We start from the raw sequence: 21,872 nt of genomic DNA on the forward strand, positions 1-21,872 counted from the left end.
TCAGCACCGCGCCCGACGCAGGGCTCGAACCCACAGACCGCGAGATCACGACTGGGACTGAAGTTGAATCCTTAACCTACTAAGTCACCCAGGCGCCCCCAAAGTTGCTAAGTGCCACACTGGCTGTGTCTTGACCCGAGTCCGGTCCCAGGGGTGCCTGCCATCCATCGGGTGGGCACAGCCACACTTCTGATGCAACCAGGCACATAAAAGCTACTTTCTCCAGGCACAATCCACGAAGGGCCCTGGGATTCACCTATCCTGCAGCCAGCCCTGGTGCCTGCAGCCTCCCAGGAGCTCCTGAGCATTTTTCTTCTCCCCCTGAATGCGTCCTGGAGACAATGGGCTCGAAGTACCTTCCCGTGAATGGTGAGTATCCACTCGGAAGCCCAAGTATTTATACAGCTGTGAAAGCCTACAAGGGACTCTTAAAAATACTTGGGACGTGTATTAATAGACACGGACTGACCTGGCTGGGTTAACCATTAAAGGGACTGGTAATGGCATTATAAATGGAAGAAAAAGGTAGGATTTCCTGAGTGAGGGAGGCTGCTGAGAATTTTCTGGAGAGGAAAGGACCTTTCATGAGGTCAGACACAGCTCCTCACCCCCCGTTACCCTTTCTGGCACCCACGGCAGGGCACTTAGTGCCGCGTGGTTTTTCTCTGACTACGCAGTAAAAGTCTGGGTGACGGGGCACCTAGGGACAGTCCCGTCCACAGAGACGGGAGGCAGATGGTGGGAGCCAGGGCCTGGGGGAGTCAGTGTTTCATGGGGACAGAGTTTCTAGAGCTGGATGGTCACGATGGTCACCCAACAGTGTGAATGGGCTTTAATGCCACAGACCTGGACACTTAGAAAAGGCTAAGATGGTCCATTTTATGTTATATATACTTTACCATAATTTTTTAAAATGCAGTTGAGGGCGCCTGGGTGGCTCAGTCGGTTAAGCATCTGACTTCGGCTCAGGTCATGATCTTACAGTTCGTGGGTTCTACCCCCGCGCTGGGTAGAGCTCGAGCCTCACTTCAGGCGAGTCCCACTTCTCTCTCTCCGCCCCTCGCTCACTTGCACCCTCCCCTCCCCCCCCCAAATAAAAATGCAGTTGATAACACTGCAGTGTATAACTAAAATATGCTAGGGGAACAGAACTTAAATGTTCTCAGACACACAGACAAAAAAGATAAAAACAGGAGGTAATGGATGTATTAACTAACTACCTGGGAAAAATCCCTTTACAGCATGTATGTATATCAAAATCATCCCAATGGACACTTTCACTACCTTCTGATTTTACCTTTGAATATCTTACAACTCAAACATACCTCAATAAAGCCAAGTGGCAGGGAAAAACATAGCTGATACTAACAGGAAACCAGTTCTGGTCGCAGGTAGCAAGCTCACTTATTGTGTGTATTTTTTTTAATTGTGGTAAAATACACATAACATAAAACTTACCATCTTAGTCATTTTTTTTGTTTTGTTTTTATTTATTTTTGAGGCAGAGAGAGAGCATGAACGGGGGAGGGGCAGAGAGAGAGGGAGACACAGAATCGGAAGCAGGCTCCAGGCTCTGAGCCATCAGCCCAGAGCCCGACGTGGGGCTCAAACTCACGGACCGCGAGATCGTGACCTGAGCTGAAGTCGGACGCTTAACCGACTGAGCCACCCAGGCGCCCCTCTTAGTCATTTTTAAAAACGTACAGCTCAGGGGCATTAAGCACATTCACACTGTCATGCTCCCACCCCCACCATCCACCGCCAGAACCTTCCATCTTCCCCAAACTGAAACTCTGTCCCCATGAAACAGGGATTTCCCCGTCCCCTCCCCTACCCCTGGGGCCCACCATCTACTCTCTGTCTCCATGGATGGGACTCCTCTAGGGACCTCCAATGAGTGGAATCATACAAAATCTGCTCCTTAGTAAGTTTATTTTTAATTACATAAACTTTGTGATCATTACAAATTAAGCCATTTTTTTTAAATGTTTATTTATTTTTGAGACAGAGAGAGAGAGAGAGACAGAGCATGAGTGGGGGAGGGGCAGAGAGAGAGAGGGAGACACAGAATCCTAAGCAGGCTCCGGGCTCCGAGCCGTCAGCACAGAGCCCGACACGGGGCTTGAACCCGTGAACCGTGAGATCACGACCTGGGCCGAAGTCCACGCTTAACTGGCTGAGCCCCCCAGGCCCCCCAAGCCGTGTTTAAATAGCCACATTGTAATGACAGATTTAGACTTCCAGAATAAAAGTGGTTACCCTTTAAAAAAAAAAAAGAAAGAAAGAAACAGCAAAGAAAGTATCAGGGGCCACTGCCGGTGGTTGTTCAAGCTGGTGGTTTCGGTTACTCGAATGCAGGGCCAAGAGCTCACAGCTAAGCCGAGGAATGTGCTTGCTCTTGAGTTATATAAAGCATCGAAGGAGATAAATCACGTTTGCAACCCTCAGCTCAGGCGGGGAATGAGGTCACAGGCATACATATAGCACATGATCTTAGAGCTGGGACAGCTCCCGGAGATCATCTGGCCTCCTGCCCCTTCTCCCAAAAAGGAGGCAGCCAGAAGCAAGCTCAGTGACTTGCCCAAAGCCCTACAGCCGGAGTGAGAGGTCCAGCCAAGAGCAGCCCGTGGGCTCAGGGCCTCGGCCAGGCCTCACCAGCCGTCCCTGAGCCTCTGCCCCCGAGGTCAATCACTGAGGAAATCACTAACTTAAAACAATCTAGAGAAAAATAAATACAGACAAACATAAAAACAAACTGACAAAAAAAAAAAAAAAAAAAAAAAACTAATGGGGGAAAATGACATCTGTTTCTCCAGTATGATGGGTTTTTTTGCTTTGTTTTGTTTTTAAATCCAATTTTAATTAACATTCTAAGCTAATTTGGGGCGCCCGGGTGGCTCAGTCACTTAAGCATCCAACTTCTGCGCTCAGGTCATGATCTCGTGGTTCATGGGTTCAAGCCCCACATCGGGCTCTGTGCTGACAGCTCAGAGCCTGCAGCCTGCTTAGGATTCTGTGTCTCCCTCTCTCTCTGCCCCCAACCCACTCACACTCTGTCTCTGTCTCTCTCAAAAATAAATAAACATTAAAAAAAAATATGCAAAAGTAAAATGTTAAAGGGGCGCCTGGGTAGTTCAGTCAGTTAAGCATCTGGCTTCGGCTCAGGTCATGATCTCTCAGTCTGTGGGTTCAAGCCCTGTGTCAGGCTCTGTGCTAACAGCTCAGAGGCCGGATCCTGCTTAGGATTCTGTGTCTCCCTCTCTCTCTGCCCTTCCCCTGTGCACGCTCTGTCTCTTCTCTCTCTCTCTCAAAAATAAGTAAAAACATTAAAAAAAAATTTTTTTTAATTTTAAACTAATTTATATCAACTAGTTTGAAGAACAAATAATTTCCTATTTTTCTATAAATGGATGAAGCCTATTAAGTAAACAAGATTATAGACTGAGGGGGGAAATCATCACTAGTATAAATTTTTAGTGGAAAGCACAGAAGAGAACTGATTGTCACTCCTTGCTGTCTCCAGTCCTTAAAACGTAAGGGTCTAAATTTAGGGGCTAGAACTCTTCCCTGACTTTGTCAAGAGCCTCTCCATTCCTAGCTCAGCGCAAAAACCCAGCGGGTTAACACAGCCGCATCCCCACAGGGAAAAGGGGGAGGAGGAGAAAATTCCAGAAGGAAATGGTGGCAAGGTATAAGAGCTATCTGGTTTTGATGTGAGTCTCCAGGGTGTCATCAGGTTGAGAAACGTGTGTGCACGTTCTTGTATGAGAGGCTGTGGAGTGTGTGAGCGTGCACACACACCCACACGTACCCTGGGAAAACCAGGATGTGGGGAGATGTTTCCCTCGAAGCGGGACAAAGCAGATCGTCTGCTCCCACACACCCCGCCCGCACTCACCTTTGAGGCAATAATCCAATTCATACAGCTCACTGTCCTCCGCCTGCCTCTCCCAGAACACCAGGTAGTGCGTGATGTTGCCATTGGGGTCCGAGGGAGGCTTCCACTTCAGAATGATCTGAGAGGAGGAATTCGAAACCGAGATAGGATCCAGGGGGACGGAAGGGTCTGCAAAGGAGAAAGGAGACAGGTCCACCGTGAGCAGGAGGTGACTGGCTGTCGGGCGGGCGCAAGGAGGACACACGTGTTGGAGAAGTCACATGGATTTTCGCCGCAGTGATGACTGAACCTCAGAGGACGCTGGAGGCCTGTCGACGTTCACCCGGCAAGCACACTTGTCCACTCACACCACACATCACATTGCCATTCATTCATTTACGCAACAGGCATTTACGGGGCTCCAGCCGGGCTCCAAGCTCTGTCCTGGGCACTGGGAAGACGCTGGGGAAAAGGAAGATAGCAGGAAGAGACAAATAAACTCACGTTTTTCTGGTTAACGTGCGCCCCAAATGGAACCCAGCCGTGGGGCAACGTTCAGCACTTGGATCCCAGTCGTCCTCATCACTGGAGTGGCAGCTCATCTAAGAGTCCCCCAAAATGCACTACCTTTGGGCCCCACAAAACCTACCCCTCAACAATGCAGGTGGCTGATCCCTCAGTGGGGGGGTGGGGGGGACTCAAGGCAGAGGAAGCTAGAAGTTTCCAGCAACTGTTAAGTCATTTGGTATCATTGGAGGACACAAGATGAGGGGCACCAGCCAAAAAGGCCGGGGCTGGCTCATGAAATTTGGGCTGTGTCCCCTGGGACAGGGCTTCTCACCCCCAGTACTATGGACATTTGGGGCCACATAATTCTCTGTTGTTGCTGTGCAGGATGTAGGGAAAGCATCGCTGGCCTCCACCCACAGCCCCACGTCCACCGTCACGACAACCAAAACTGTCTCCAGGCATCACCAAGCATCCCTGGGCGGCGATGGGTGGGTGGGGCGAATCACCCCGGGCTGAGAACCCCCACAACAGGAGAAGGACTTGGGCTTTACGAAAATACAACTAAATCGCTAGGAAATACTCCAGCCCGCCCCACCTACCCCCCACCCCCCAGAATGGAAGGGGAAGGGACACAGCGATGAAGTAAAAACGGCAAAACACTATAATTGTCGAAGCTGGGAAATGGTTCATGGGGCTCATTTTTCTTCTACTTTGGTGAATATTTGAAAGTTTTCCATAATGGGAAGAATGTGTATACATATATATACACCCTTCAAGTGACTTGTTGCTATTGTCTTGTCTTTTGAAATTATAAAGCCCAGCACCCGGCTCTTTTAAGAAGCCAATAAACACAGGGCACCTGGGTGGCTCAGTCGGTTGAGCGTCCGACTCTTGGTTTCAGCTCAGGTCATGATCTCACAGGTGGTGAGTTCGAGCTCCGCATCAGACTCTTGGCCGTCAGCACAGATCACCTGTCCTCTCTCTCTCTCTGCCCCTCTCCCGCTCATTCTCTCTCTCTCTCTCTCTCTCTCTCTCAAAAATATGTGAATATCTAATAAATAAATTAATTAAATTTTTTAAAAAAGAAGCCAATGGCCACAGAAAAGAGCACTTCTTCCATCACCGTGTCAACCTGTTAAAGGCAAGATTTCCAACTCATATGACGAACACTTACTGGTGGCATCGGTCTGGACATAGATGATGTCACTCTTGGCCCCATACGTGCGGCGCTCATCAGAAAAGGTGACCAAGGTCTTGACAAAGACAGCATACTGGGTCCAGGGCTTGAGACCCCGCATCAGCCACCCTGGGTGGTTCTGCGACTTGGGGTCATTGGACCTCAGAGGCGGGTCAATGTCCACCACCGTCCAGCTGTTGGAGCCACACGCGTCCTGCCCGTCGAACTCGGTCACATTCTGATAAGGGCTTCCAAGACAAAGCAGGACAAGACGGTTATCATTTCTTGACTATCGCTCTGAGCACGGAGAGATGCAGTGGGAACAGTGACATCCTATAAGGTTGCGTCCTGTTCATCAACAATCTTATGCCACAAGGAAAAATGACTCAGGTCCCAAAGAGAAGGGACCGCTTACTTCCCTTATAGCTCATTTTCCAATTAACACTTGATGGCTTACTGATAAGACTATAAGAGAGACTACTTCTCGGCACACATTTTGACACATGATAAATCTTCAGAGACGGAATAATGATTAATATGAATACGATCACCACTTCCATTATCTCCCTTTAAAATTTCAGGACAGTCAGGGGCACACCTGGCTGGCTCCCCTCAGTCAGTGGAGAAAGAAACTCTTGATCTCAGGGTTGTAAGTTCAAACCCCACACTGGCTATGGAGATTACTTAAAAATAAAATCTTTAGGGGCACCTGGATGGCTCAGTCGGTTAAGCATCTGATCTGAGCCGTCAGGTCATGATCTCATGGTACGTGAGTTCATAGGACTCCACATGGGCAAAGTGCAGCCTGCTTAGGATTCTCTTTCTCTCCCTTTCTCTGCCCCTTCCCCATGTTCTTTCTCTCTCCCTCCCTCAAAAATAAATAAGTAAACTTTAAAAGAAAGTAACATCTTAAAAAAAATTTTTTTTTCAGCACAGTCATATACAGTGGACCCTTGAACAATACAGGCTAAACTGCATGGACCCACCTACATGCAGATTCTTTACAGCACAGGACTATAAATGCATTTTCTCTTCCTTATGATTTTCCTAATAGCATTTTCTTTTCTCTAGCTTACTTTATCATGAAAACACAGTCTATAATACATATACAAAATACATGTTAATTGACAGTTTACGTTATCGGTAAGCCTACTATCTGGTCAATAGGAGGCTCTTACTAGTAGCTAAGTGTTTGGGGAGTCAAAAGGTATACATGGATTTTTGACTACATGGGTGGCAGGGAGGTCAGCACCCCTCACCCCTGCATTGCTCAAGGGTCAACTATGCTTAAAATGACCAGGTGTTGTTTAATGGGGATAGAGTTTCAGTTTGGGAAGACAAGAAATTTCTAGACAGTTGCATAATACTGTGAATGGATTTACAGTATTAAAATGCCCCTGTGAATGCCCCCGAGCTGTATGTACACTTAGACATAATTAAGCGGTCCATTTTATATTATGTATGCTTTACCACAATTCTTTAAATGTTGGGGAAAATGCCAAATAGATTTAAAAAATAAATTTTTAAATGCCCATGGAGTAGACTGAGCAAATTCTGTTAAGGATATATCTTGGTGAGATGTACGTCTATGCGGCCAAATGGAATATTGCTGTAGGAAACTGGCCAATCTGGACCTTCAAATGAACCCTGTTTCAATTCCTGGTTTTGACAGATGGAGATGTTAGCAACTTCACACGCCATCAACTTGTGAGATGGTCTAAAGGAACCTATGATGGTTATTCCAGAAGGAGGAGAGAGATCGAGGAATCTCAGAGGGGAACATCTGAACACACACACCACCTGCACACCTCTTAACCTTTCAACTTACGCCTCTTTGTAGAAGAGCATGAAGCCCAGGAGGTCTCGGAAGTCAGGGGGCCAGTATGGCTCCCATTTCAGCAAGATCTTGTCGTAAGATGTCCGAATGTAAGAAAATTTAAGCAGTTCATTTTCACCTAGGAAAGTTTAAAAACAACAGCAATATCAGTACTAAAAACTTGTTTCAGCCCAAAGCAGGTAATCCTACATTTCCAAGAGCGTCCATGAGGAAGGAGATGTCAACCCTCTGTTCTCTTGATGGGTCTCATTCCCATGTGTCTTCTCCCAGGGTTTAGAGGCAAGAACTGGTCGTGCAAGGTGGCCCCTACTATCCCTACCACAAGCCAGCGACTTGGCCAGAAGCTTAACTGAGTAACAGCATCAGCACCAAACTAAGGACAACTGGCCAATAGTTACTGGGAAAAGTGATTTTCAAGAGTAACATCTGTCCTGATGCAATTCTGTCACACATGTGGACCTGCAAGCCTTCCGTGTCTGAAGACATAACTCCAGGGCAAATGCACACATGCCACATAAGTTTAGAGAGCATGCAGATCTTGGAGAGACCGGGCCTTGGAAAGACTAATTCCCTCTGCCTGCGACGCAAGCCCTCCCGTAACCTCCACCCCAACCTTGCTCTCCTCACCCCACCCTGGATTCCCACATTCTGCCACAAGGAACCAACTGCATAGGTGGATATTAGTGGAAACCTTGGCACTTCAATGCTCAGACATTCCTTCAAGAAAGAACCTGTCGGAGGAGAGTAGTCACCTAACACTCTCCAGCTATAACAACTGCAGGGTCTGCTATAGCATTTGAGCCGAGGCCATATATAAGGAGGTATCATTCATTCATTCATTCATTCATTCAATGCCTATGTGGCATCTTCCAGTATCAGGCACTGTACTTCTGTAGTCAAGAGATAAGATATACCTGTCCTCACAAAGCCTATAACACACAGAGTTGTTCTAGCTCACTGGGGGGCAGTGGCACACCCCCTGGAGGCCACTGCCATGTTGAAGGGGGAGGGAAGCCATGCTATCTGGCCCACGGGCTGGAAGGACCAGGGCATCACCACTCACAAGACGCCTGGTCCCCATTGGTCTTCAGGGCAATGTCGTTCCGCTCCTGGCGCCCCTTGGTTCCTGAAACCTCCTCCATCTTGTGAATTTCCGACAAGCAGAGTTTGGGATTATAGTGGAAGAAGAGTTTCCCCTGAGTGATGGTGAGGTTGTGTTTGCTCCAGTCCCATAGCTGCCTCAGGTTCTGGTTGTCCAAGGCATAGAAAGAGTAGTTCCTATGGAAACACACACAAACCCAGTCATACATGGGTTTGTCACCTCCAATGCCAAGGCTGGGGGGCCATGGCTGGAGCTGATCGTGTTCGGTGCTACATCCCCAGTCCTTAGCACTTGCCTGGCACGTGCCCGTTAAGTGTTAAATGAAGGGTGGGAGGAACAGGGGAAGGTGAGGAAGTCTCCATGGCCAGGAAGGTGTCTGTGCTCAGTCGTGTGGGGGAGGAGGGTAAGCGATGGGCTGAGATACGGTTTTGCAGAGGGGAAGAAAGGAAGACACAGCGGCACCTGAGGTGGACCCAGGGAAGAGAAAAATAGCCTCTCTGGCCAACAGGTGACAGGCCACAAGACTACAGTGGGCCCAACCCTCTAGCACACGGCATTCCAGAACACAACCAAGAACACTTAACCTTCCTCAGCAAAGGAAGGTTCTAGAACAGTTCACTAACTGGGTTAGATCTGTGTCTTAGAAGATCAGTGGGCCACCAGCACATGACAGATGGGAAAAGGGAAGCATCTGGACCTGTGCTGTCAAGACAGAAGTCACTAGTCACATCTGGCTACTGAGCATCTGAAACATGGCCATTCTGACTGTACCAGAAGCAAAAAACACAGACTTTGAAGACTTCACATGCAAAGAAAGGATGTAAAAAATCTTGTTTATCATTGTCCTGTATTGAGTCCACGTCAAAATAACATTTCAGATGGAACGCGTTAAGTAAAATGCACTACTGGGGCTCCTGGGTGGCTCAGTCAGTTGGGCGTCCAACTTCAGCTCAGGTCATGATCTCACAGTTCGTGGGTTCAAACCCTGTGTCGGGCTCTGTGCTGACAGCTCAGAGCCTGAAGCCTGCTTCTGATTCCGTGCCTCCCTCTCTCTCTGTCCCTTGCGCACTCACATACTCTCTCCCTCTCTCTCTCAAAAATAAATAAACATTAAAAAAAAAAAAAGTAAAATGCACTACTAAAATTCACTTCACCTCTCTCTTTTAAAGTTTTCACACAGTGGCTACTAGAACATTTAAAGCCACACATGTGACTTGTATCATATATCTGCTGGACAGCACTGGTCTGATGCTAGGATGCCCAGCTAGGAAGTCATTGGTACAATCCAAATGAAAGGTCTGAGCCTCAGCAAAAAGGCAGTTTTATGGCAGAAAAACCAGAGTGAGCTGGTAAGTGATTCAAGAAGGTAGTCTAAACAGTTCAGTGATGGGGCGCCTGGGTGGCTCAGTTGGTTGAGAGACCAACTTCGGCTCAGGTCATGATCTCATGGTTTGTGAGTTCGAGCCCCGCGTCGGACTCTGTGCTGACAGCTCAGAGCCTGGAGCCTGCTTCTGATTCTGTGTCTCCCTCTCTCTCTGCCCCTCCCTCACTCATGCTCTGTCTCTCCCTGTCTCAGAAATAAATAAACATTAAAAAAAATTTTTTTTTTAAATAAAATAAACAATTCAGTGAGTTGGCTTCTCAAAAAGCCATTCACAGCCCCCTTTTCCTGGCATTCACTTATCCAGCCTCCCTCGCAACTGACAATAGCCAGGTGACCCAAGGAGACAAAAGCAGGAATCAGTGTTGGGGGCGAGAGTGTGGGAGGTTCCAGGCAGGTTGTTTTAAGGAGACAGTCAGTTGGCCTGGGCCTTTGTCCTTCCCCCTTTGCTTGTCAGTTCCACAGCCATGAGGCTGGGGGTGAGGCAGCCATCTTGTGACCATGAGGGGCACAAAGATGGACAGAACCTTCCTGTTGGACAGGACGGCACTCGTTGGACAGCCTTCCTCAAACTTCTCGCTCATCAGTCCATCTCCACCTGCATGAAACACAGCTAGTCTAGCTTTCTGTTATTTTACTGACCTAAATAGAGTCAGCAGACCTGGAGGGGGGTGGATCTGAGAAATGAGAAAATGACAGCTGGGGCAAGGAGAGGAGTTCCATTTTGTACATGTTGCGTTTGAGGTTTCTGGGGGTCAGCCAGCTAGAGGCGGGCTTGAGGGTAAGCCAGGGCTGGGGCTCTCAGCACAAGCAGAAGATTGCTAGAGAGACGGCCAAGGCTGGGAGCCCAGAACACCAACTCCCAAAGGCAGGCAGAGAAACGGAGGGAGATAAGGAAGCAGGGAGCGTATCCCCAAGTAGTAGAATCCTATGGGCCACCGATGAGAATTTCAGCAAGGAAGGAGCAGGTGCAGCCAATGTCAGAGGGGACCAAGAAGTGAGAAGGCACAGGACACAGAAATCACAGGTCAAGCCTGCATTCCAACTCATAACGAAGCCCAGACAGCACCCTTGGAGGGCACAAAGTTTGAGCTGGGCTGCCATTTCCCAAGAGTGACTATATCATTTTCCTCAGCTGGGTCTCTGGACAGGTTCTGGCACATTCTTTCTTCTCCAGGCTTCTCTGGATACTTTCTCCTAACAGATTCTTTGGGGGCTTTAAAACCCCCTAAGTTATATCCTTATAACTACAGTTAATAATACCGTATCACATACTTAAAAGCTGCCAAGAGAGTAGATGTTAAAAAAGTTCTCGTCGTAAGAAAAAAAGTTTGTAACTGTATGTGATGGTGGCTGTTAACTAAATTTGTGAAGATCATTTGGCAATATATGCAAATATAGAATCATCTTATACACCTGAAACTAATATATCAATTATATACCTCAATTACGAAAAAAACTGTTTTTGTTCCCCTTCAGTTTTATTGAGATATAACAGATTTATAACACTGTTAGTTTCAGGCATACAACATAATGATTTGAGACTTGTAAATATTATGAAACGATCACATAGTAAGTTCACATCCATCACCACACAGGCTTTAAACAACAGTGTCACTTATGACGAGAACTTTTTTAAGATTTTCTCTCTCAGCAACTTTCAAATATAGAGTACGGTATTGTTCATTACAGTCACCGTGCAGTACATTACAGCCCCAGGATTGATTTATTTTACAACTGGAAGTTTGTACCTTTAAAAAAAATTTTTTTTAACGTTTATTTATTTTTGAGACAGAGAGAGACAGAGCATGAACGGGGGAGGGGCAGAGAGAGAGGGAGACACAGAATCGGAAGCAGGCTCCAGGCTCTGAGCCATCAGCACAGAGCCCGACGCAGGGCTCGAACCCACGGACCGCAAGATCGTGACCTGAGCTGAAGTCGGACGCTCAACCGACTGAGCCACCCAGGTGCCCCTCCATCCCTCTTTTTTTTTTTTAATTTTTTTTTAACATTTATTTATTTTTTTTGAGACAGAGAGAGACAGAGCATGAATGGGGGAGGGGCAGAGAGAGAGGGAGACACAGAATCGGAAGCAGGCTCCAGGCTCCGAGCTGTCAGCCCAGAGCCCCACCCGGGGCTCGAACCCACGGACCGCGAGATCGTGACCTGAGCCAAAGTCGGCCGCTTAACCGACTGAGCCACCCAGGCGCCCAGGAAGTTTGTACCTTTAGACCACCCGTTCCCTCACCCCCTTCTCCCCGTCTCTGACGTCCACCAATCTGTTCTCTGTCTCTGTAAGCTTGGTTTTGTTCTGTTTTGGGAATTCCTTATATGAGAGATCCTATAGCATCTGTCTTCCTCGGACTTATTTCACTTAGTGTAACACCCTCCATGTTGTCGCAAGTGGCAGGATTCTCTTCCTTTTTACGACCGAGTGACATTCCGTTGCATGCACATACCACACCTTTATCCCCTCATCCGTCCGTGGACACGGGTGTTTCCATGTCTTGGCAAAAACCCCTACGTTCTTTTAACTCGTGAACTTCCTGGTGAGCACTGGGGCCACAGACACAGAACTGGGCCACGTACCCGATTTCCAAGGTCTCTCCCCGAATCAGCCGTAACTTCCGGAAAAAGGAAAGTGACACAAGAGCATAGGACCTTCGGATCTTCAGATACCCAGAAATTTCTTCAATGAGTCCGAGGTTGGCCTCCAGCTCAGCTGCCAGGTTGTCTAAGGAAAGGAGAGAATATCCAGTGAGTTGCGACAGAAATATGTTTACCCTCTCATAATTTCCCACAGTGAGGAGTCAACCTACAGGCTGCAAACGACTCCAACATAACCTGCTCAAAACGCATCATCCATGGGGCGCCTGGGTGGCGCAGTTGGTTAAGCGTCCGACTTCAGCCAGGTCACGATCTCGCGGCCCGTGAGTTCGAGCCCCGCGTCAGGCTCTGAGCCGATGGCTCGGAGCCTGGAGCCTGTTTCCGCTTCTGTGTCTCCCTCTCTCTCTGCCCCTCCCCCATTCATGCTCTGTCTCTCTCTGTCCCAAAAATAAATAAAAAAACGTTGAAAAAAAAAAATTAAAAAAAAAAAAAAACAAAAAAAAAAACGCATCATCCTTAGAATATGATCCGCAGCCTTTAACTTCAGGGTCTGCAAGTCCCTCTCTAAGTGACCAGTGCTTTTATTTTTTCTCATCTTTTACCTTCTTTGCCCTCCTCCAGACACATAGGCCTCCCCACAAGCTAGGCACATTCCTGCCTCAGGACCTTTGCACTGGCTCCCTCCTTTGCCCAGGATATTCCCTGCTTGGTTTGCTTCATCTCCAGCTCAAAGTATATGCCTCCCGAGACCAGAAACTCTTCAAAAAGAGCAAACCCCTTTATTCTCTATTTCAGGGGCTGCCAAATGACAGCCCAGGGGCCAAATTCAGTCTGTTTTGTAATTAAAGTTCAGTTGGAAAAGAGCCACGCCCCTTTGTCCGCACGTTCTCTGTGGCCTTTTTCAAGTCCACAACAGCAGAGCTGAGTAGTTATGACAGCGACCATCTGGCCTGCAAACCTGAATATATTTATTATAGGGCCCTTTATAAGAAAAAGTCGCCAATCTCCGCTCCCTTCGTTACCCTGCTGTACTTCCCTTCATAGCAGGGTCCACCCCAAGTGTACATTATTATGTGTGGATGTGTTTATTTGTAAGATCCATCATGCATGGGTTTTGCTTTGTTCACTGTCAGTATTCAATAAATGTTTCCTGAATAAATAAACACGGGGGTGCCTTTTTGCCTGTGACAGTATTCCTGAACACAAGGTCCCCAGACCTGCAACAGGGACCGGTTCCTACTTGCTAAAAACACAGATTCCTGCCTAAGAATGCAAACTTCCAACTCGGAAAATGAGAATCGAAGGGTGGGTGGGGCCAGGGCTGAGCTGTGAATTTCAGGTCTGCAAGCCGACTTCCTGGGGTGGCTCCACTGATGAGTGTCTGGGAAGGTGGGTCCCCGCCGGCTGCCGCCCCCACCCCCAGAGCACTCACTGCCCCCTCGAATGTTGATGATTAGGCTTCCGTTGACGACGGTGCAGCCTCGGAGCTCCTGGGCAGATGTCACCGAGTCGATGGTCTTCTCGCCTTCCAGGATGTGGCAGACCTTGGGACAGGGGCCCAGGCAGGGAGTACACATCAGGCTGAAGAAAGAGCGGAGAGAGGGGGCTCAGGACACACAGAACCCCACAAGCGTGGCAGATACCACACTGCACAGGGTCCCAAGTGACTGGACCTATGCTGTCACCCTAAGGCAGGGGGCTTCGACCACAGCACAGCTGACATTTGGGGCTGGGGAATTCTCCGTGGTGCGGGTGGACCACACCTGGAGGGTGTTAAGCCACATCCTTGGCCCCCAGAAGCACCTGCCCCTCGGCATGACAGCCAAAAATGTCTCCAGACATGGTCCCCTGTGGGGACAGTAAGAACCACAGTCTAATGTGCAGGTGCATGGCAGTGCTTCATGGTGGTAGGTCCTACAGCACTGCCCTGAAGTCAGGAGACTCACGCTTATACCCCAAAACGATGGCACCCCTGCCATACCCCAAATCAGTGGGGATCCACACCGCACCCCATGGAGGATCACGTTCTACCCCGCAGAGACAGGACTCCCTGTCTCCCATCACACTGAAGGGGTGGGACTTGGGTGTTACCATGGTGATGGGAATTATTCCGAGCTGATGGGCCTGTGGGAGGAGGACCCCTCCTGCCGCCCCAAGAAGAAGGGGTGCTTCCTGTTGTGTGGGTTTGACGAGCCCACATCTAGAACACAACCTCACACGGGATCGTGTGCGATGGGGGCAGCCTTTGCCTCGGTTGCCTGTAGCCCAGGTCATCGAATAGAATACACAGCCCCTGGGAGTCCTTTGGGAACCAGCCCTCCCCTGCGCCCCACCCCTGCAGGGTCTGAGGTCGGTCTAGGCTGGCACAGCCCCCTTAGGTCCAGGCAAGATCCAGGCCAGGCCGGGCACTACCTTCTATCCCCCAGGAGGGGGTCAGAAGTGGGCACACAGCCAAGTCAGTCCAGCGGGGGTTTTACTCAAGTGCTTGGCACATGGAAAACAAGAATCATGCGTCTTTGCTCTGATGGCGACTTTTTATTAGGAGCATCAGTGTTGCCATTGTTCTTAGTCACACACCGGGGCACATTCATTCTTTGGAGAGACCTCTGTGATGATAGTGCCACAAAGAACACATCCGGTCCAGTCCCAGTCCTGGCTTCAGGCGCCCTTGGAATGTCCTGAGAGGTGGGAGCATCTTTGTTATGCTAATGAGGTGGTCCCAAGGTGGCTTTAGGAAGGGGGCTGGTCACCAAAAAGACCAAGGATCGGGTTAGATGTGTGGGTCGTTCAGCCACTGAAGATGGGAGTTCAATCACATGGAGGGACGGACGAGGATTCAACTGATCACAGCTGTGTGATGAGACCCCCCCCCCCCCGCAGGAAAAATTCTGGACAGCAGCTCAGTGACGTTTCCTGGACAGCGAATGCTGGGAGGGCCGCGTCCCTGACTCCACAGGGCAGAGCTGGGACCATCCTTGACAACGTGTGCATCTTTAGTAATAATGCTGTCCTTGTAAGTGTGAGTAGCGTAAGTGCCTGGCGGTAAGCTTTGACCTTCAAGGCATCCATTTCAAAAGTCATCCCTCTGCCCACGTTCCGAACAACACAGCCAGATAAGGAACTCGGATGCCCCCACTCATGAAGCTCCCTCTGTCAGAAAGCCCTGGGAGACCTAGATAACTGACCTCTTGAGTGACACCACTCCTCCCTTCCTGCCCTAATTCCTCTTCGTATGCTTTAAATATACCAACGAGTGAACCCGCAAACCCCCTGGCCGGGACCAACCCCTGGCCAGGACCCCAGTAACGGCGGAGCCCCAGTCCACACTCTCTATCCGTGATCTCACTGTGTGGCCCACAAAGGTGCCATGTAACCTCCAGGACTTGTGAGTCATCACCCTTGTTCCTCAAAGTTCTCAGATAGTCCTGGGGTGCCTGAGGAGCTCAGTGGGTTGAGCGTCCGACTTCGGCTCAGGTCGTGATCTCGCGGTTCGTGGGTCGGAGCCCGGCGCTGGGCTCTGTGCTGATGGCTCAGAGCCTGGAGCCTGCTTCGGATTCTGCATCTCCTTCTCTCTCTCTCCCTCCCCTGTTTACGCTCTCTCTCTCTCTCTCAAAAATAAATAAACATTAAAAAAAAAAAAGTTCTCAGAGAGTCTTTGCTGAAGTGTGTCCTGTGATCATAATAAGAACGACAAAGGCCAGCCCAGCCCTGGTGGGGACGCGTCTGGAGCTCACCACAGCCTGGGTGAGCCCTGCAGGCATTCCTATCCAAGGGCACTACCCTTAACAGGCTCAGGACTCACAGAACAGTATGGCTTTTTTTTTTTTTTTTTTTTTTTACTACTGTGACTTGTTGCAGCACATTATCGAACCTGAATTAGGCTACGTGAGAACCCCCAAGTTCATAGCCAGCCGATCAGAACTATGGGTGGCCTGGGTCCCCCAAAAGTGTGGCTGATATCTGGAGCGAGGGCAGTCTCGTGGAGGACGGGGCCCGATGTTCACGCCAGGTGCTCAGTGTCAGAATTGTATCACAGACTCCCAGGTGATATCAGAACAGCTGGGGCAGAAATGGAATAGTGACCAAATGTTTGGGCTCTTTTGTTGATTCTGCAAATATTCACAGAGCACCTATTATGTGACAGGTGATACTCTAAGCCAGAGGGCGGCAAACTGCGGCCCGCGGGCCAAATCCAGCAGGCCACCTGTCATGGTAAATAGCATTATGTTGGAGCACAGCCTCACCCATGGGTCTGTGTATCATCTAAGGCTGTTCTCACGCTATAGGGGCTGAGTTGTGTAGCTGCAAAGAGACCATATGGCCCTCAGAACTGAAAATATTTACTATCTGGCCCCTTGCCAATGCCTGTTCTAAGCTGCAGGCGCACAGGAGTGAACAAAACAGATGATCTACTTTGCCTGTGGGAGATTACAAGTGGCCACAGGTTGTTTGCCCGTCCCACCAAGAAGCGGTGTCAATTTCCCCATTCACTGATTCTGGGCTTGGCCCTGTGACCTGCTTTGGCCAATGGGACAGTAACAGATGTAATGCAAGCAGAGGCTTGAAAAGTACTTGTACTTTGGGGCCAGGCCCTTCTTGGCTACTTGGCTGAGAAACCACGTGGAGAGAGAGGCCCTGACTGCCCATCTAAGATATGAGAGGCTATCGGATACCATCCATCATGGCTGGCTCAGCCCAGGCCAGAGAAACCACCAGTCAACCCACAAAAATCATTAAAAATCAGAAATGAGCGCTGTTTTACATCACTAAGTGCTGGTTGGTTTGTTACACGGCAGGAGCCAACCGATACACTTGTGAAACATTATAGTCAGGTTGGGTAAAATGAACATATTGGCAATTAGAACATCAATTAGTGGTAAATGCCGTGAAAAGAGTGACAGTTGTGTGATGTGCCCAGGAGTACTCAGATGCTAATTCAGACAGGGCGGTCAAATAGGGGAGGGTTCTCAAAGGAAGTGACTTTTAGGCTGGGAGCTGGACGAGGAGAAGTGAGCCATGCAAAGATCAAGGGGCAGAGTATTCTAGGGGGAGGGAACAGGGATGCCCCACACCCACTGCACTCTTAATATTCATCCCAAATATTCACTCTCCTCATCCCAGGAAAGAGCACACAGGTGCTCGCACCATGGACTTCAAAGCGACCGTAGATAGTGATCTAAAGCTTTTTAATGAATCATGTAGGTTCCCAGACCTCAGTTCTGAAAATACCAAAAACCATTTCCCAGATAAACCACAAGAATGGAAGAAACTATATCTGGCCTTATTTGATATCAAACCACATTAGAAATAAAAGCACTAGGGGCGCCTGGGTGGCTCAGTCAGCTGAGCGTCCCACTTCGGCTCAGGCAGTGATCTCGCGGTTCGCGAGTTCGAGCCCCACGTCGGGCTCCGTGCTGACAGTTGAGAGCCTGGAGACTGATTCTGTGTCTCCCTCTCTCTCTGCCCCTCCCCTGCTCACACTCTGTCTCTCTCTCAAAAAATAAAGATGAAAGAAAGAGAGAGAGAGAGGAAGGAAGGAAGGAAGGAAGGAAGGAAGGAAGGAAGGAAGGAAGGAAGGAAGGAAGGAAGGAAGAGCAAGCTAAAGTCTTTCATAAAATAAAAACTTCAGGGGCACCTGGGTGGCTCAGTCAGCTGAGCGTCTGACTTTGGCTCAGGTCATGATCTCGCAGCCTGTGAGTTCGAGCCCCGCATCGGGCTCTGTGCTGACAGCTCAGGGCCTGGGACCTGCTTCGGATTCTGTGTCTCCCCCTCTCTCTGCCCCTCCCATGCTCATGCACTGTCTCTCTGTCTCTCAATAATAAATAAACGTTAAAAATAATAATAAGAACTCCAGACGGAAAGCTATTGATTTTTTTTGAAGCCAACGAAGTAAAATATTGCTATGACAAGTCACAATTGGCATTGTCCCCTCTGCCCTCTTCCCCTTGGTAAAGGACCCAGACATCACAGGGCAGGCTGCCGGTTCCTTGGGGCTTTGGTTCTAGGGGGGGCCACTGAGCCATCAGCAAGCACAACAAAGAAGTCTCGTCTGTCTCAGGTCTCAGTTACGGTCAGGGAAAAAAAAAAAACAAAAGACCTTTTATTTAAAGCCAATGTCTCTGAAACAAACATCTCACCGGAAGATGTTAATATCCATGCTGTATTTCAAACATGGAAAAAACACAAAAAACAGAAATGAATCAAAAGGACTATGGTCATTTTCCCAACCTGACTGATAAACTGGCCAGGAAAAAAAAAAAAAAACAAAACCCTGTCTGGCGTGCAAAGTTGATTTATAGAAGCCTATTTTTGGTCAACAAAGCCACTTGATAGGTTCTATCAAAAACAAGTAAAACAAAACATTTTGTACTTGCAGGTTTCACAAACACTCAAAGAGAGGCTCATAAGAACTGAAATAAAGACTGTTTTCCTTCCCACCCACTCCACCCGGGGAAATAAAATTTCCCACCAGAACACGCTTGCTTGGCTAATTCTCAAGTCTGAAGAGGAAGATTTTTTACGTAAGCAGATCAGCTCAAGGTCCCTGGACGTCCGTCTGTTTCTGATTTGTTTTTTTGTTGTTTTGCGGGGGGCGGGGGGGGGGGTTCCAACCTCAACACAAAAGCCAGGAAACAGATTTTTTAAACTTGGTTATGGCCCTGAGACACTGAAATAGCTCATCTAAAAATCTAACATCATGAACAAAAAGTCTGCAATGTGTATAGGAAATCTGACTCACCTCCGAAAAGAGAAAACCCTATTTCTCACCCAAACAGTAGGAAATGGTTTCATGGCAGTGTCCTTCAAAATGTAACAAAGCCCTGGGAACAGTCTAGAACGGAGTCTCTCTCCTCCTTGTGCTCCAGGCTAATCTCAGCATGCTGTCTGGCTCCAGTTGGGGAAAACATAAAAACCTCAGCTCTGTTCTTGGTTGTAACATCTGGGCGGCTACATCATTTGGGACAGTCCTGTCCGTGGGAAGGATTCTAGGGGAAACCAAGGACCTCTGCCTTTACGTCTTCTATTACCAAAGCTAAGCCCAGAAAACCGTTAACAGGGTGGGTAAGAGGGGTGCCTGGGTGGCTCAGTCAGTTAAGTGTTTGACTCCTCGTTTCAGCTCAGGTCATGATCTCATGATTCGTGAGTTCCAGTCCCACATCAGGCTCTGCACTGACAGTTCGGATCCTGCTTGGGACTCTCTCTTTCCCTCGCTCTCTGCCCCCGCCCCCCACTCATACTCTGTCTCTCTCTCTCTCTTGCTTTCAAAATGAATAAACTTAAAAAATAATTTAATGTTCATTTATTTTTGAGAGAGAGAGACAGCCTGAGCAGCGGAAGGGCAGAGAGAGAGGGAGACACAGAATCCAAAGCAGGCTCCAGACTCTGAGCTGTCAGCACAGAGCCCGACGCGGGGCTTGAACCCACGAACCGTGAGATCATGACCCGAGCCGAAGTCGGACCCTTAACTGACTGATCCACCCAGACACCCCAACTTTAAAAAAATTTTTTTTAATTTAAAACTAAAATAAAATTAAAATTAAGAAAAAAATTTAATGGTGGGTAAGACACTGAAAAACGTCTGCTCTCCAGTCCTTTATAGAAGGTTTGTCGATTCCTGTTCCAAAGGCCAGGACCAAAAACAGGAGGCAGAACTGGCATAGATCCAAGCGTGTGTGTGTGTGTGTGTGTGTGTGTGTGTGTGTGTGTGTGTACATATGTATATATGTGAACCAGTCGCCAGCCGCCCCCTCACTCATAGCCCGTTAACTCGTGTTTCTCACACAGTGCTAACCGCATGTGGCCTCCCCTCTTCGCCGCCCCCTCCCCGGAACCCGCGCCCAGGACTCACTTGCTGGAATTCATCGTGTACCCCGAGGGGCACTCAGGGATGCACCTGTTGTTGTGAATGACATACTGGTGGCAACCCTGTCTCCGGGAGTTCTTGCATTTATTGTGCAGGTCCCGGCAGAAGCTGAAGTTCACGCAGCGCCAGTCTTGGAAGTGGTAGTAGGGGGGCGGGCAGGTCTCCACGCACCTGCCGTCCAGGTAGAAGTTGCGACAGGCCACGCACTTGGTGGGGTCGTCGGGCTCGGAGCAGTTGCCCAAACACTCGCTGTGGCAGCAGAGGCCGTCGGCCGTGCAGCCGTGCGACTTGCAGATGGTCGGACAAACTGGAGGGAAAGGAAAAACAGCTGGTCAACAGCTTCGCCCGGGTGCCGTCTGCACAGACAGAGAGTCTGGAGGAGGGAGGGGGAAGCCAAACAAAATAATAACAGCGAGAGTCTCACGTCTACCATGCTTGCTCCACACCAGTCCCCCAAACCTGCGGCGTGCTCGTAAACATTTAAGACCGCCCCAGGGAGGAAGGCAGAGAGGTTCCCACCTGCAGCCTCTGCAAATTTCCACGGTGTAAACACCCCCGCCTCGGTCCATTTGAAGGTACCAGAGATACTGTTGCACATGGAACCAGTAAGAGACAGTACTAACTATCAGGGTGCCTGGGTGGCTCAGTCGGTGAAGCACCCGACTCCTGATCTCAGCACCCGACTCCTGATCTCAGCTCGGGTCACGATCTCACGGGTTTGTGAGTTCCAGCCCCGCGTGGGGCTCCGCACTGTCAGTGCAGAGCCTGCTTGGGATTCTCTCTCTCTGTCCCCTCCCCCTTCGCAGGCGCTCTCTCTCGGGATAAAGAAACTTAAAAAACAAAGAGATACACACTATAGCAGAGCATTAAACAGCGTATCCGCCATAGAGCGGTAACAGCAGCAAATAACCTCAAGAGCACAAGGAACAGAAAAATGCAGTGAGAGCATAGGAACTGGTGAGGATCCATTCCCTTTGTTTGTAACGTAATTTGTTAAGTCTGCATCATGCACGTTTTGATCACCGCTTCCTCAATCACCAGTGCACACATCTCCTGAAAACGTGATCATCGGGTTCTGGCCAGCCGGCTCCGGCATGCGGCTTTAATACCGCCATGTAACCAGATATATCGTTGTGTCCATTTTCTCCATGTTACAAATGGGGAAACCAAGGTACGAGAAGGTGAAGCTAAGGGGCCAGCGGTCATTTATCACTTCAACGGCCATCTGACCGCCCCGATCTAGATACCGCAGCCAAGGGACAAGGTGGCCGCAGACCCACCTGCCGGAGGGCGAGGTCTAACGGCGGAGGCAGATTAGTTACCTAAACACACAAATGGGTAACTGCGAAGGTAGAAGGTACCCAGCTCCTGGCTGGAGGTAAGGGGAGGGGGACGTTTCGGTTGCAAATGAAGGAGATAATGAACAGGAAGAAAGGGGAAGGCCCTGCAGATGGGGAGGTCAGAGGCTTGCATAGATTTTGTGGCTGGGGCAGTTTCTTGTCCCTTGCAAGTGAGCT

At 49.1% G+C, this 21,872-nt stretch overlaps 1 protein-coding gene across 5 annotated transcripts in view; it reads right to left on the minus strand.

Moving 5' to 3' along the window:
- INSR (insulin receptor) overlaps positions 1-21,872 on the minus strand; it is a 141,587-nt gene that overhangs the window by 34,881 nt on the left and 84,834 nt on the right. For 4 of the 5 annotated variants that reach the window (XM_058728856.1, XM_058728855.1, XM_058728854.1 and 1 more), the window contains exons 3-9: positions 20,341-20,662; positions 13,924-14,072; positions 12,474-12,618; positions 8,465-8,679; positions 7,393-7,519; positions 5,562-5,812; positions 3,899-4,066 (exon numbers count right to left, since the gene is read on the minus strand). In XM_058728856.1, the coding sequence (XP_058584839.1) occupies positions 3,899-4,066; positions 5,562-5,812; positions 7,393-7,519; positions 8,465-8,679; positions 12,474-12,618; positions 13,924-14,072; positions 20,341-20,662 (1,377 nt within the window). The remainder of the gene's footprint in view (positions 1-3,898; positions 4,067-5,561; positions 5,813-7,392; positions 7,520-8,464; positions 8,680-12,473; positions 12,619-13,923; positions 14,073-20,340; positions 20,663-21,872) is intronic. The other variant, XM_058728858.1, reaches the window with a different exon arrangement.

Source organism: Neofelis nebulosa, chromosome 4, assembly GCF_028018385.1.
Source record: "Neofelis nebulosa isolate mNeoNeb1 chromosome 4, mNeoNeb1.pri, whole genome shotgun sequence".
Classification (NCBI taxonomy): Eukaryota; Metazoa; Chordata; class Mammalia; order Carnivora; family Felidae; genus Neofelis; species Neofelis nebulosa.